This window comes from Erpetoichthys calabaricus, chromosome 12, assembly GCF_900747795.2.
Source record: "Erpetoichthys calabaricus chromosome 12, fErpCal1.3, whole genome shotgun sequence".
NCBI classification, from domain to species: domain Eukaryota; kingdom Metazoa; phylum Chordata; class Cladistia; order Polypteriformes; family Polypteridae; genus Erpetoichthys; species Erpetoichthys calabaricus.
Genome location: NC_041405.2, coordinates 16,841,861 through 16,856,860, shown reverse-complemented (window position 1 = coordinate 16,856,860; position 15,000 = coordinate 16,841,861). Strand labels below are relative to the sequence as shown.

Sequence of the window (15,000 nt, the reverse complement as noted above, 5' to 3'; positions counted from 1 at the left end):
TTGTACAAGAAATTACTTCATAGTCAAACTAGAAAAGAAAAGAAGAAACAAAACAGGAGAAATTTAAAAAAAGAAAGCAGAAACAAACAAAAAAAGACAAAACTTATCAAAGGGGAATTCAACCCCCACCTCCACCCTCTCGAAGGTTTTTGATATTTTAATCTTCTACTAGCTGTGCTACTCATCTAAGACAGTTTGAAATCTAAGTAAATCAACACGGACCTCAGCGTTAACATTTGCGATGCACCAATATGTCGCTGTATACTATACAGCGGGCCATTTGGTGAGAAGGGTCTGGCTGCAGACCGTGCACTCTCAGCCACATGCACGCTCAGCCACAATAGGAAGTGCAACAGGGGAGTCGTTTCCTGATTGCTAAGTTGGTATGTTTGCTAGTTATAGTCTTACCATTTATGAACGATATGGAATATTCTTAATCATGTTAACTTGTGCATATTCACGTTGTTTGGCTGGCCTGTGTTGGTTTATTAACATGTTTACCATTTTAACAGATCAAGTTAACCAAGGTAAATGCTTGCCTGTTATTGTGATTACTAGCAGCATGGCCGTGAGAGCGCTGATGTTTAGAGCGTACTAGTTTAGTGTTCCCGCTGTTATCCCAAGGAAAAAACAATTATGCAACTATCATAACTTGCTAACATCATTTAAATTTAATGTATACAGTATTTACGTGTGAATAAAGAGTAAAATGAAAATAAAACAAATAGAACAATTCTGCGTTGTTAATAATCTTATATATCAGAACTGTAATACGTACTATACTTTACATGTCATGAGGTACCAAACTGTGATTAATAAATGTGGAGGGAAAAGGACATTGGACATTTCAGTAATCAAATGTTTATATATTTATTTATACATAAGACCCCCCCCCCCTCCCCCTTCAAAAAAAAAACCCCAACAACAAAACACAAACCAATAAAAAACATTAATTTAGTTAAGGAGGCAGCAGTACATAGTGAACTTCCTGCAATTCACCATTTCATCTAAAAATCTGTGCATGTCTTGCACATGGCTAAACCCAAAACAAAATGGAGCCAGAACATCATCTCTATTAACTATTGAATCTTCCTCTGCATTCATTGCTTCGTACTCCTGCAGAGCCTTCCCAGCATCTTCCTCTGTCATAGTCAGTATCTGGGGCAACTGGATCAGACCAATGAATTGGTGTTGGCTGTCACTGCACCACTGACTGGCTGTTTTTGCGTGTGCAAGGACAGATACCTTAGACAGGAATAAAAATTTGGTGTATTTATGTGTTTTATGCAATTATTATTGATATATAAAAAACTGATAAAAAAGTTTACTTGTACTTCTGGCGGTATTGATGCATCCTCACATTCATCCTGTGCCTGCAAAACATAACACTTAGTTACAGTTATCTGGCTATGTGGTGGTTTCAGGACAGTACTACCTCTCTGGGAAAAAAATAACTGGACCACCTTGGATTACGTGCAGACATCCCACATTTTCTGTACTTCCAGATGTCCACTGCATTCTGATATAAGCGTCATGACTCCCTCAGACAACACAGAATATCGCAAATAGGTGGTTTTTGTGGGCAAGAGTCTGTATGAGACTGAGGGGGCATTCTGATTGGCCTCTCTTTGTGCTAAATAAACCTACATGATTTTTCTGTACATGGGGCAAACACACCTTAGGGTCCAATTTGGATTCATATAATTTGTGGCTACATCTCATAACTTTTATTTATGCTACCGTCCATTACGATCTTTTTATCACAAAGGAGTTTTCAATTTTCTAATGTGTTATACAAGTACCATAGTGGTTATCTCCCTGAATTGAGTTTTGCTGGGTTGGATATCTGCATTTTTGCCAGCTTTCAAAAAGATATGAATTAGGCAGATAAGTTGACAATGTTGGGCACATAAATACCCACTTGCATTGTTTGTGCATCTGCTGATTTAGATGGTCCAGTCTTGAAAAAGTCTCTATTAATTTGAAACAAGTGCCATTTACCAATGTTTTTGTGAGTACAGGATGTGCCATCAGTCGAATTATAGCAGACCATGACTCTACCGAGACGGCTATAATAATGTATTGTAGGCTCATGTATGGATAGCGTAATCTGCTTATTGGAGCCACCAAATTCCACCAGAACAGAAAATGGGACACAAGCTGCCCGTGCTGCTTTTTGCCGTTTTAGGCAAACTGCCTTCTTTTCATTCCCAAAAAATTTAAGGGCCACCATTTCATCTACAACAATGGGATTTAAGATATCTTCAAAAGCAGTGTCCTGGCAATAATCAAGTGAGCCGAGATGTTCACACTGACTAAAAGGCAATCCACTTCTCTGAGCCAAAAGGTGGAATTGGCAGCATTCCTTCAGTTCTCATTTAACATGTTGAATGTTGCCTGTTGTCTTCCTTTGTACATGGACTGGAATAGAAAAACCATGGCCAGTTCGTTGAACTACTGACACTCCATTAGATACATCAACACAAATGCTGGAAAGATGAGACATGAGTGTTACATCCTGGGATATGTCTGTATGTTTTCTTAAGATGTGTGTGTCCAAATTCTTTTTGAGCAAATCTAATGAGCAATGAGGGCACTTTCTTGTATTTCTTGTTTTAGAACTGTTTTCTGGACCCAGCTCATTAGCTTGGGAGGGCTCTTGTACTGGTAGCGGTATGGTATGGGAAGGTTTTTGTGCCGGAACAGGTAGGTTGTGGGAAGATTCTTGCGCTGGAAAAAGTAGGCTGTGGGAAGGCTCAGATGCAGATTTTGAGCATATTTTTAGATGACACTCCATACTGTTTCTTCTAAGTATTGTCTTCATGCAAAACGGACAATGATAGTGACCCTCAGACCTACATGGCAGATGGCAACGACATATTCTCTTATCTGTTAGAAATAAGAACAAGTAAAAGGTAACAAGTCAGTAAATAAATTAATCTTGAAACAAAGCATTCAGATGCTAAACAATGGGACTATTGTGGCTATTATGTGGGCTATATCATGGTCTGTGTCCAGTAAATTTACAAGCACCTTAAGTGATTTTTTTTCCATGTCTGTACAATGCCTTAAAGTAGACTGAAAACAGACTCTGTTACATGGGGGACTCTTACCAAATTTTTAAAATAATATTTTTCTCATGTCTTGCTAAAGTTTTCAGGTTTTTTGTACTTTAACATGCAAGAGTTCAGTGCATTTTTGCACATTAATTATTCAGTCACCCTAGTTATATTGTAATAATCCACCTTGCATTACCTTCAAAAATGATTGCATTTTTTAAATGTCCATCTAAATGCTGTTGGATTCTTGCCAACCTCATAGACTGTAGGGCAGGGCATAGTGAACAATGATACAAAGTGCAACAATTCGTGCACTGTTGTGGCACAATAGCCTCACGTCTTATGGAGGGGTGCATCTGTAAAAGCACAAAGAAACAACACATCTTTGTTTTATTAATAAGCTTAATAAACATTTTTACATCACTTTCATTCTCACGAATTTAAATATGCTTCTGATATCTTAAGGTCGTAGACATGTGTCTATTTAACAGTAAGATAACGTGAGCTAACTGGCTAGTAGTCACCGTAACTGAAAACAAACTCACTCCAGTAATTAAAGAAAGAAGTTACTTAACGCACTTGACCAAAACATTTACACTGCAATAATGTGTGTATGGCATGAAATAAAATAAAACGTAACTATATAATTCGCTAAAAGAAATAATAAAACGTAGTTTAACGTTCGCGTTGGCCTCGAAAACTAAGTTGGTGCTTGAGCGTCGGTTGCACCAACTTATTGTGGCTGAGCGTGCATCTGACGTCAGTGGCTGAGTGTGCACGGTCTGCAGCCAGACCCTTTTGGATTTGGTAGGGGATTGGTAAAAGCAGTGTTAATGTTTGTGATGCGCCATCTGTTGGACTGACAAATGAAGTGCATTTTACTACTAAAACACATGCGATGCCGCAATGTTTCGGAAAGACAGAGACATAGCAACCGGATAGGCGCACAGACACTTTCTCTTTTTATGAAGGTGGATCATTCTATTGATATCATTATATATCGATTCACACCGGTCCTGCAATTGACTGGTGCCCAGTACTGCAGTATAGCCTCCATCTGTCCTGCAATCTCAAATTGGATTAACTGGATTGAAGAATGAAACATTCAGAACTAATAATTACATCTTGCCTGAAGAAGGGGCCCGAGTTGCCTCGAAAGCTTGCATATTGTAATCTTTTTAGTTAGCCAATAAAAAGGTGTCATTTTGCTTGGCTTTTCTCTAGAACTAATAAAAATATTCATCCCATTGTCAAAAAGCCACATAAAGTCACGTCTGTGATTCAGCGATTTTGACGCACACTAAATTACTAAAATTCTATGGCACACTAAATCTGCCGATCTGATAATAATAAGTATAATTTTGATTGATTTACAAAACAATAGTAAACTCTTCAATGCCGCCCCTCCTGGGGTTAGGGGGGTTAAACGTTAACATTATACAAAGTTATTGTCTGTTTTACCTGCATTTTTTATCACTCTTTAATTTAATATTGTTTCTTTATCAGTGTGCAGCTGCTGGAATATGTGAATTTCTCCTTGGGATTAATAAAGTATCTATCTATCTATCTATCTATCTATCTATCTATCTATCTATCTATCTATCTATCTATCTATCTATCTAAATTACCTACTCTTTTTTCTCCAAAATGGCTTTTAAAAATCGAACGATTTTTAAACGATTTATTTATTATACGTTGTAATAAAAAAATGGTGTAAAAAGATTGCTGTTTCAAAATTCCATTGTGGTGAAAGCATATTATAGAAAAAAAAAACATGATATAATTTACTACCTAGCAGTTTGAGATTTCCGCTTTATTTCCAGAATGTGATAAACATCACTTCTATATTTTAGTGTAATCTACTGTAAACGTTTACTATATACACGTAATATCATGGTAATTGCTTCCTAGATCTGGCGTAATACTGAGCTCTGCAAAAAGCCTAGCATTCCATCTACTGCCACTGCCAACCTTTATTTAATGAGGTTTAGTGGCTTTTCCTCAGTCAGGGCAAGTGAAGCACATAAATTACACTTCTAAAGGCGTTTTCACACATAGCTCGTTTGGATCCGTTCTTTTGCGATTTCCCAGAAAGTCCAGTTCACGCCAACCGCACTCTGGTGCTGCCCCTCGGAAATGGTCGTCTCGGTACGGTACTAACGGAACCTTGGGGTGGTACGCGTGAGGTCTGAAGGTGATCAGGCACAGGACCGATTTAACTGCATGACTGTATACTGTGCACTATGTGATTTTGCTGTTACACGGAGCGTCTGCTATCGGTAGTTGGGGATATCTTTCAAAACATAATAAGTCGAGGACATGGTGCAATTAAACAATAAAATACAAAATAAATACTCAGACACGTACAAATATAGAACAATGCGCATGAAACGACTCGCACATCCAATTACACGCTCAATTAGAGCTGCACCAAGAGTTTCTGTGCATGCCATCGGACAGTAGTTGACTATTAAAATAAAAGATTGCTGTAAATGTCTTTGTGATCGGGTCGATCAGAAGTAATCAAGGGATGGAGGGGGGCTTCAAGAAACGAACAGTAGTTCTCCGTCAGATCAAACGTCCTAAATCTTACATGAATACACCATGCGCGCATACGATGCGTCCTCTCAATGTGCGGACACAACTTTATTGCTATTCAGTGGTTTTCAACGTGTGGGGCGGGCACCCCTGGTGGGGGGCGCGAAGATGTGAAAAAAAGAAAACAAGAATCGAAAATATGAAAAATACATCTATTGAAATCAAAACAAATTAACTTAAACTACATTCTGATACTATAAAAATAAATGTAGAGTTAGATAAATGTTGATAAAAGTTAAGTAGGTATAGTAAAATATGCCCCTATGATATATCATTAATTAAAAAAGAACAAATTGGTATTAGTGGGATCCTTTAAAAAAAACGTTTGGGGGCGCGATTAAAACCATTATGAAAACTCGGGTCGCAAATACTTAAAGGTTGAGAAACGCTGCTATATATTAATCAGTGTTAATTATCCATCCATCATTCAACCCGTTATAGCCTAACTACAGGGTCACGGGGTTCCGCTGGAGCCAATCCCAGCCAACACAGGGCGCAAGGCAGGAAACAAACCCCAGGCAGGGTGCCAGCCCACTGCAGGGCACACCCACCCACAAACCAAGCACACATTTGGGACAATTCAGGATCGCCAATGCACCTAACCTGCATGTCTTTGGACTGTGGGAGGAAACCGGAGTACTCGGAATGTGTTTTAAATAGAAGGATTTCCTACGTATAATAAACCGTGAAATTCTTCGGAGATTATCCTCTGTGCGCAACAAGAAAACCATGTGCTTTTCACAACCTCTTTTTGCGGGCACCTTTGCAAAATTCGTACATTGGATTGGAATCTTTCTTTTCTCATGGAGGACCGAACATAGCAGTGCCTCCCACACTCAATCTCGGCGTTTTTAATCTGTGAGATTTCTGATTATTTGTTTCATGACAATCAGCTTTGGCTTTAATTCGTACATATAGAATCTAAGTTACCACTTTTAATACAAAAAAGTAAGGGACGCATACGTATTGATTCAAAACGGGACGCGCAATTTCATTCTCAAATACGGGACGATTCCGTATTTTAAAGGACGGGTGGCAACCCTGAAATTTATTTTCGCTATTTGCTACACGCAGTGACGGCGATGGCAAAGAAACTGACACGGATAAAAAGAACGTTTAGAGCCCAAGTGACGAATACCAGAATCCTGAATTGCCTCTCCAATACTATCCACTTGCAGAGCCACAGCACCATATGTCACCGCAGTTTCAGACCCGCAATTGTAGACCCGCCGTTGTAGACCCGGAAGTGACGTTTCAGGACTGACTTCGTAACATTACTTTCGGAAGGTTTCGGCCGGTCTCGACAAGTAAGTCTTCTCCAAGTCAGAACTGACGTCACCGCAGTTTGAGGACGGAGAATCGGAAGATAACTTTTGGAAGGTATCGGCATGTTTCGGCAAAGCCCGGAAAGTAATGTCGGGTCAAGGACCCGTTCAGAAATTAAAAGATAAAACTGAAAAGGAAAAACAGTACAACAAACTAAATAATACACATCCTTGTGAAGTTCGGAGGGTTTCTGCCATCACCTCGTGTCATACATCAAACTAAACAATACGGATCGTTTCTGTGAAATACACCATTAACATTTACATTGTGTTCGGGTGTGTGGGAACCATTTAACATGTCGACAAAATTAAAATCGTTAAGATTTGTGTTACTTGAAAATAGTTTTTCGTTTACATTCATGAAACGAAATATACAATATAATTACAATGTTTGCACCACGTTAGATTTTAGTAAAACATTAATAATAAAAGTGATTACATTTTTTAAAATGTACTATGCATGCGTGCAATATTGTTCTAAACCAATTTAGAATAAACTTTTTAGCCAATCTAATATTTTTAAACATGTATGTGAAGAAAACGGCAATACATGTTATACAGTACACTGAAATATGCTATATATTAATTGCCTTACATAGAACTGCTCTAGTTTTTATCACTTATTATTATAAGCCACCAAAAAAATACTATTAATAACCCTAATTTATTTATATAGCACCCTTCCAAATCCAAAAATTCAGAAAGAACAACAAGACTTATATAACACTGGCTACAAATATCTCCACTAAATAAAGATAAATACAGGATATACAAAACATTCAAATAGAATAAAAGACAATAATCCAGACTAAAATACAACATATAATACTACAACAAATTTTTGAACAAATAACATAATTTGTGATAATGCAAACCCCGAGTCCCTGGACAGATAGAGGGGGTAAACTGAAAGAAGGGGCAGAATGTCAGGTCTGTTTAATGTCTTCTTAATCAAATGAGTTAAAAACAAATGAATGGAGTCAGCTGATGTCATTAATTTTGGGAGGTCATTCCACAGTCAGGGCACTATATACAGGTGAAGACCCTGCTGTCACCCACAGAGTGCAGGTTAGTGGGGGGCACAGAATCGGAGGACCTTAGTGGGCAGGTCAGTAACAGAATTTGATATTCAATCCTGTAAGACACAGGGAGCAGTGAAGGTGCAGCAGGATAATAATAATAATAATAATTCATTACATTTATATAGCGCTTTTCTCAGTATGGCTGGGATGTGCTCCCTGTCGGTGGTCCATGTCAGGACTCTTGCAGTTGAGTTTTGAACCAGCTGGAGCTGTGATATAAGATTAGAAGTGTCACCTGCCAGCAGTTACTTACAATAATCAATGCTGCATGTGATAACAGCAGGGACAAGATTCTCACCATTAGAAAAGGACAGGAATGAGCAAACATAAGAAAGGTGACACAGGTGGAAGTTTAATATGGCTTACATGGGTGAAATAAGAAAAGGAGGAATCAAAGTGACACCGAGATTCTTTTCAGTAAAAGAACGTCTGATGAGATCATCACCCAGAATGGTTGAAGAGGAGCTTGTTTTCTTAAGTTGCACTTTAGTGCCACTTTGCAGGAGTTGTTATGTTGCAATTTCATTTTATAGAGTTTTGCTCTGTTCAGGTTTTAATTTTACTTTAATTTCACTGAGGCAAGTTGTGAGCTGAGAAAGCTGTGATGAAGTGTCACTTTTAACACCGAAATAGATCTAAGCATCATCTGCATTAAAATGATAACCCAGTCCAAAGCTACGAATAACTTGCTCAAGGTGAAGCACAGAGATACAGAAGAGCAGAGGATGTCATTTCATTAACAAAGGGAAGTCAGATGGAGGAACTGCTGTGAGAAATTAAGGCGTGAGGGTTACCCTGGACATGACATAAGCTGCATGGCCACAACGCCATATGCAATAACTTGTACACAAACTGGGACAGGGGCTCCTCAAGATGAAGGTAACAATGCTTAGCACAATAAGGAAAAATAAGCCAGAGCTCCCATCTCAACTGCTGGCCACACAGAATAGGCCAGTGAAGACCTTCATGTTTGTCTAAACAAATGACACATCCTTGGTGCACAATGTGACCTGCACAGGGATAGGAGATTCCATGGCCAGAAATGATAATGGACTATAATGCTACAAAAAGAGGAGTGGAGAATTTAGACAAAACATTACACTGGATGCTGGCCACAGGCAATTTTTTCAACATATTGAACATCTCCTAAAAAATACTTTTTGTCATCTGGACAACCTTGAACCGACACTGGAACAGGGAGAAGGAGACAGAGCCATCTTGAGGAGCAGGGTAAACCATTGGCGACACCTCACATGCTACTGGGACGACATGTGCCAAAGACCCCAGCATGTACAGCCATTGTGTTGATTCAACAGTCCAATCCACAGAGGAACCAATGACGGCACCTGTAGTGTGTATGCATAGTGAGTGTGTTTGTGTGTCTCACTGAGTGAACTGTACAGTTATTACAGTATTGTGTAGAAAATGAAAATATTAAGTTCTGCTTGATAAACACACAGAATGTGATCTGAGAGTAAAGAGTAAACAAGTTATTTACATTGATTGTTAAAATAAAGTGACCATCTGATTTAAAAAAAAAAATTCCCTCAATAGTACATATGTAGAAAAAATGTAATCATAAATTGAGATTCAACACAATTATCTTTCATGCTTCTCAAAGAGAAATTAAAATACAATGTTTGTAAACTACTGTATTTGTGAAGGACTGAAGTGTGAGGCTATGTAAAACTATCATTGAGTGTACTTCAGTAATGTGTGTAGTGACTTATAAAACCACAATATTACATTATTGCACAGCAGCATCTTCATAATGTCCAAGACCTCAAATCTTTCACTGCTGTACCAAAATTATGTTCTATCCTCCAAGGAAACCCTAAAAAAAAAAAAAAAAAAAAACACTACATTATTTCCAAAAGGAGACATTTTTTTACTAATTTTCGTGTTTGTTCTGTGATGAAATATTTTTAAAAATTATTTTAAAATTATTTTAAAATTATTTTAAGATAGCACTAAGTGGGCTTTAAAAATACTAACATAAGTAAGAAGAACTAATATCAATATTTCAAAATGAGCAGCAGACCCAAAAAAAGACTTGCAGTTAAATTGTTTATTTTCAAAAACTATCCACCATCAAATGAAAACAGAAAAAGCAAAGTATTATAAACTGAACTCAACAGAGTATTAATGCACAATAAAATACAAGTAACAATCAATGTAGCAACAGACAATAATTATACTGATTCACTAAATATGCAGTTTACTTTAAGTTTCATTTTATCCCGACATTCCTGAGTGAAAAGTTCCATATCATCCCTAAACTGAAAAATAAATACAAAGGGTTCTTTTGCCAAAATTAAATCTTCAGTTTTGACTGCATCGATGATGTCCTGGAGAGCTCGGCTTTGGTCCTCCTCCATCTCCAGAAAATGGGGCTCAGACACGGCACCTCTGAACAACCGTCTATGTTGGCGCAACCATTTTACTGCAGTGTGGAGGTCCTTTTTTATTAGTGGTTCCTTTAGATAAAAGACCACAAAGAGAATTAAACAAAACATGTATTTCTACATGCCTATTTAAATAATATTAGATATTAACTGTATACCTCCTCACCTTTAGTGAACGCCTTTGTCCTGTACGAAATATTCACACATTAGCCACAGAGAAAGAGATAACTTCCAACAGCAAAATTCTCCAATAGAATAAAGCACCAGCACCTCCTGATCAAGGGTAAATCACACTGCCATGCAAAGGGAAAAAAACAAAGAACATTAAAACCAGTAACAGATATTAACAAATAATCAGAGACATAAGTGAAAGCTTACAGCTGTGAAGTCAAATGGCGCATTCAAGACAAGGTGCAGAGCATACTGTGGAGCACACAGAAGAATTATTTCAAATTAATATTTAATCTATTTGCATACAGTACAGTGCACACTCTACTTACTGCAATTTATTTATAGTGGTTCTAAAGTATTCCCAACCTAAAAAATAAGTTTCTTTGATTTTCTCACCATCAACATGAATACTCCACAATCCACTCACCCAACCAACTGCTGTGGAAGATTCCGAAATTGAAATGGATTCATATCACCTACTGCAAGTTACAAAACAATGACCATTACTTGTAGTCCTCTCAATGACATCCCTATAAACTAACCTTGTTTTTAATTAGTATCCATGTGCCTGAAGATATTCGTTTTGTCTTGTTACTGTAACAAAAACAAATAAGTCTTTCACATACAAATGTAAATATCCAATATGTGCTGATAATTAGGTAGAGTAAGAAAATCTTGATGTAAGCAGAATACAAGCACAACTTCTTAAAGTAGGCATGTGTTGTTTATCAATATTAGTGTGACTGCATTTTGCATGTGAATAACTTCAATATTTACAATACACACTTGAATTAATTAAAAACAATTTGCAATGCTTAGAAACTTAAAACGTAATTAATATCAACCTCATTGTTTTAAATATTACATGTACACATAAATTGGTGATCAAAATTAGAGAACATTTATGAACACTTATTTTTTTTCAAATATTGTTAATCTTAACTATGCAAAATGATACAGGTGATCACCAGTACCTAATAATTCAATACGAAATACAAAATTTGCAGAAAGAAAATAAAAAGAAAGCAAAACAGGGGTGATATATACTGTGCATATTTCCTGGCTCTTGTAAGCTCTTCAGCCACTGTATTTTGAATTAAATTAAGTCTGTTATCAGCCACAAAGCCTTACGGTGATCCATGTAGAAGTAATAAAAGCACGGATAAGTTATTTAGCATCATGGAATGCTAACATAATCTAAGTTTTGCAATATTTCTTAAGTAAAATGAAGGCTACTCTAGATACATGTTTAGTATGTGTATCAAATGAAAGTTCATCATTTTCTCTGTAGATATACCCAAGTTTAGAATTAGTGTATTGTGAGTGATTGGGGTGCCATCTACAGACATGTTACATTCAGATTGACATTTTTACCAGTTTTCGAACCAATGACTAGCACTTCTGTTTTGTTAGAATTCAATAAATGAAAATTTCAAGAAATCTACTTTCTACTAGGTAAACCTCTATTTTAGAACACTGAAATTGTTCATGTAGTTGATCAGATGAATATCATGGTCTATTGTATCAAATGTGACACTTACTGTAGGTTTAATACTATGGGCCTAAAAATGCAACCATGGTCAGTGGAGTGCAAATCATTGAATACTTTGACTAAAGCAGTACCTGGGTAAAAATGTTACAAGAGATTACTTTTATTTGCAAAAATACAGAGAACCGCTTACCTACACCTTTCTCTAAATTTTAGAAATACAAGAAACATTAGAAAATTGGTCTATAATTTGATAGATCACAGTTAAAAAGATTTTTTTTTACCTTAAGAAGAGGTTATTAGCCAGATAAATAATGTAGGTACATGTCCAAGATTTAAAAACTAATTTATAATACTTAAATGTGGCTTACCAAATAGAAAGTAAAAGATCTTTCACAAATGTAGTAAGATTTAGACTTGTTAACAAATGCACCAAATTCTGAACATTCAATTTGGGCAAAGGATTTAAATTTCATAGCTTTCTTAAAAGCAACATCATTTGACAATACTTCACTGGCTAAATAAGAAAACATAATTTATTATAAAGTGGTGTAGAATTTTAAAGCTTATCCCTAGATTACTTTCTCATTTAAAGACTTAATGTTCACTTCTTAACCGAACAGGAATATGTTTATTGTTTCATTTTCATTAAAAAGTCGTGCCCACCCCCAAAAAAGAAAAGAATATAAAGTTAAATAAACACTACGTTAACATTCGTTAGGAAATGAATGGATGGATGGCTGGATGAATACAATTTATAAAATGCACAACAAACAATAAAAAGGAACTTAAAAGATCTTAATTTAAGTTAAATATCGTCTTAAAGTACTGCGAATTTTCCGTTCATCAAGAACATAGACTGAACTTTGGGCAAAATGCATTTTTATCGTATTTTGCTGACAATGCAACATTAAGTGTCGATTTCCCCAGTTTTTACGAGGCAAACCACCGTAACCAGTGTTGCAGTCATTAACAATTAGCTCGCCAGCCAAAGATTACATACATGTAAACGTAACGTTAACTTTTCAAAATGTTTTGCAAAATTTAGTTTTATAATTATAGTTAAGAATAACGGTAATAATAATAATAACAATACCGTGCAGTTTTCTGTCATATTTTGTTCGTGCTCGAAAATGCTGTGTTCTTGCTAAAAACTAAGACTTGCTGTGTTCGATAAATGGAGGCATTGTTTTCGCTTTGCCTAGAAATGGTACCGTCACTTCCGGGTCTGAAACTGCGGTGACGTATGGTGCTGTGGTTCTGCAAGTGGATACTTCTCCAATTGCATGATTCTATTGGCCAGCTCAGCGAAGGGCGTTCCGGTACACCATAATTCTATTGGCTACAGGGCGTACATGCACCTATGTTCTCGCTCGTGTGAAGTTATTGGCTAATCTCCTGCCGGGTGACTCGGTTCTGCTACATTTTATTGAATAACCCCATGTGGGTACGGAATCCATGTCTCTGTAAATTTTATTAAGAAGATGAGTCATGGTATTCTGAAATTCTATTGGACAGTTGACGGAGGGGCGTTTCTCTTATTACGCTCACATACTTGGCTTCATTGGATTGATTCGAGTAATTTGCCGAAACGAAGAGCTCGTCAGGAGACGTCACAGAAAGGGCTAAGAGACAGAAATGAAAATGAAATTTTGATCTCAGTGCTCCCATGAGCAGTTTGGTCTGAACAGAGAATCTGAATATTACCGGAATCGAATAGCACTCCGATAAAGTTGCCATGGAAAGGGCATCGTCTGCTGGTGCCTTTCCAGAGCAATTCGCATCATTCAGGGCAGCTTTGGAGGCCGCCTTATGCGAGTTTATCCGCTCTGTGGATGAGCGTTTCATTGAATTCCAGCTGGCCAAAGAGAAGGAGATTGAAATCTTGAAGCTGGAGTTGGACACATGCCGGCGCAAACTGTTCCAGGTGGACGGGGGTGACCTTTCCCGAACCCCTAAAGACAGGAGAACAACAACAGCAGCAACAACAGATCGTCTCGGAGTCCAGCAATGTACACTGAACGGTCAAGTAACCGAATACAACGAACAGATGGACCGACGGGGTATCTCCATTCGGAGTGTTGTCCACAGTGTCCCAGAATCAAGAAAGGCCAGCTTACGGAGTCGAAGAAACATTCAAGGTAAGTCTAAAAATGACAACGCGGAAGTGCGGCGCATCACGCACAGGCGGGTGACAAAAGTGCGACGTGACGTAGGCCTACTCTAGTTTTTATTTTATTTTTTTTTATTAAATAAATGCACGAGCAGCACAGTGGCGTAGCGTAGTGGGGGCGGCACTTTTAGGGGGCGGCAAAATTTCACAATAAATAATAATATCTTGTAAAAATTTGAACCATTTCATTTCAGATTTTTGTTGCTCCTACGATTCGGACCGATTGAAATGAGCACGGAATTTTTCATTACTTATTCTGTGACGAAACTGGGGAATCCCCTTTCTTTAAATGAATGTATACGCATCTGCCGAAATTGACGAGCAGGACTTCAAACTGGAACGACTTCGACTGCAGACTTTCATTACTGCCACAGGCAACGAAAATAAATTAATTAATGCGGACCCACTTGAATTATTAAAATTTATTGTGAAATTCAAGCTGGAAGATACTCTGCCCAATGTTATAATAATGCTCCGAATATTCCTCACAATTGCCATAAGCAATGCCAGCTGTGAGAGGAGTTTTTCAAAATTGAAATTGATCAAAAATTATTTAAGATCAACAATGAGTACTTTAAGGCTAACCAATCTGACTATCTTGTCTATTGAGCAAGAGGTATGTGATGCTATAGACATTGATCTATACTAATAAAAGGCAAAGCCCTCACTGACTAACTGACTGACTGACTCATCACTAA

The 15,000-nt window shown here is 37.3% G+C and overlaps 1 protein-coding gene and 1 long non-coding RNA gene across 4 annotated transcripts in view; one reads left to right on the top strand and one right to left on the bottom strand.

The window, feature by feature from the left end:
• Window positions 1-10,325: 10,325 nt before the first annotated feature.
• Window positions 10,326-13,343, bottom strand: LOC114663034 (uncharacterized). The gene is made up of 4 exons (XR_003718055.2): window positions 13,226-13,343; window positions 11,183-11,234; window positions 10,636-10,762; window positions 10,326-10,541 (listed from the first exon to the last, which is right to left on the bottom strand). It is a non-coding gene; the product is annotated as an uncharacterized LOC114663034 (long non-coding RNA).
• Window positions 13,344-13,564: 221 nt separating this feature from the next.
• The window catches only part of LOC127525824 (zinc finger protein 3-like), an 8,964-nt gene continuing 7,528 nt past the window's right edge, over window positions 13,565-15,000 (top strand). For all 3 annotated transcript variants that reach the window (XR_007936350.1, XR_007936349.1, XM_051934446.1), the window contains exon 1: window positions 13,565-14,270. Coding sequence is in view for 1 of the 3 variants with exons in the window: in XM_051934446.1 (XP_051790406.1) it covers window positions 13,868-14,270 (403 nt within the window). In the remaining 2 variants the exon portion in view is untranslated. The remainder of the gene's footprint in view (window positions 14,271-15,000) is intronic.